Genomic DNA, 1,767 nt, shown 5'->3' with positions numbered 1-1,767 from the left:
ACACACACAGGTGTCTCCAGTCTCAGGGGGTTTGGGGCTGTGTGAGTGGGTGCTGTGAGGCTGAAAGTCAGATTTGCATGTCCCTGGAAACTAAGTTAAGTTTCATCTCTTTTCATTTAAGAAGAAAGTTAAAAAAAAAAAAAAAAAAAAAAAGTAAATGCAAAAAAAAAAAAAAAAAAAAAAAAAAGGGATTTATGGGTGTATTAGTTTATTCATTTTAAAATGAAATATTTGACCTAAAAGTATATCTGTTAAAACTGGTTATTTTGGATTGTTTCACTTAGTGAGAAGTCAAAACCGCTCTTTTGGAACAGTTATTTGTTTTAATTACTTGAGCGACTATCTCATTAATTTAATACCTTTTAAGGGTAGTTTGAAAAGATTCAGTGTGTGATTTTGATTAATGATTTTATTCACAATAAACAGAGAAAAAAAAAAGCGGATGTCATCAAAAAGCTTTTTATTTATATCGTGAATGAGAGAGAAAGAACATTTAAGCAGTGAAACACAAACGTGCAGTGGACATGAATGGATTTGATATGAAACACAAGAATATCACATATCACATGGAAGATTCTCTGATTGTAAATTAAGCTGCTTGATAGACTCACACATAGACTGCTCAGGGTCAGTGAAGGACAGTGTGTGTGTGTATGAGAGAGAGAGAGAGAGTGTGTGTGTGTGTGTGTGTGTGTGTGCGCGCGTGCTTACTTGCTTGCATCTGTGTGTGTTTGCATGTGGATGTGTACGAGCGAGTACGTGTCCTTGTGTGTCCGTGTGTCTATGTATCTGTGTGTGTGTGTGTGTGTGCATGTGCGTGTGTGTGTGTGTGTGTGTGTGTGTGTGTGTGTGTATGTGCTCTCACTCCCCAGAACACTGGTCTCTCCTCACTGTCTGGGTCACAGCACACTGGGAGCCCTGTGTGGCCTCACAGGTCACTGACACCTTTCTCCACTGCTCCTCCTGGAGGGTGAGGGTGCTGCTCCAGCTGTACAGACCGTCCTTCTGTAGGACCTCAGGGCTGGAGCTCACCCCTGAACTCCAGCTCTGACCATCCACCTTCCAGCTCAGCTTCCAGTCTGAGGGGAAGCCCTTGTTGGCCAGACACATGAGTGTGGCCTTCCCCTGCTTCAGCTCCTCACTGGAGGGGGGCAGGACCGTCAGCGTGGGCTGATCGTTACCTAAGAGACATAACAGAAATAACAGCTGTGATTGGGTGGAGAGAGAAGTGACATGTGTCAGTCAGCCAGCAGAGTGTGTGATGTTTATGTTCTTGAAACAGACAGTTTATATGTGGTTCAAAAGTACACAGACTCTGCCTCTTTCACTTCCCTTATCTTTACATCACAGAACAAAACCAAGTTCAGCAGAGCTTTGAAAGACAGTTAGTGACAAGAACCAAAATAACTTGGTTTACCCATGTTTACCCATGACTAAAGACATTTTTCTCATGTTCTTCATTCTTTTTGTGTTTTAGAATCATTAGAAATCTCATAATTCTTTGACCTTTCACTTATATGCTGCAATAAATGAACAGAAAAATAAACAAATCTAAAGATGCTGGTTAAAAATACTGAATGTAAATATACAGAATTTGTGATACTTAAGAAGTGTTAGGTCAATCAGACTAATCAGAGTAATGAATCGGTAAAGGAACTGTTCATATGTTGTCAAATCAACGAGACTTGTCATGAAGACGCTCTCTCTGAATTTCATAACAATTGTAAGTAAGACACTAAAGGGCACATATGTACCTCATACCTCACG

General features: G+C 40.4%; 1 gene segment (V, D, J or C); it reads right to left on the bottom strand.

Annotated features, from left to right (window-relative positions):
• Nucleotides 1-848: 848 nt before the first annotated feature.
• Nucleotides 849-1,421, bottom strand: LOC115825509 (Ig kappa-b4 chain C region-like). The segment is given in 2 exon segments: nt 849-1,181; nt 1,418-1,421. Coding segments are annotated over 2 exon segments (324 nt in total).
• Between the last annotated feature and the right edge of the window lie 346 nt (nt 1,422-1,767).

This window comes from Chanos chanos, chromosome 12 (assembly GCF_902362185.1).
Source record: "Chanos chanos chromosome 12, fChaCha1.1, whole genome shotgun sequence".
Classification (NCBI taxonomy): Eukaryota; Metazoa; Chordata; class Actinopteri; order Gonorynchiformes; family Chanidae; genus Chanos; species Chanos chanos.
This window is presented reverse-complemented; position numbering and strand designations above follow the sequence as displayed.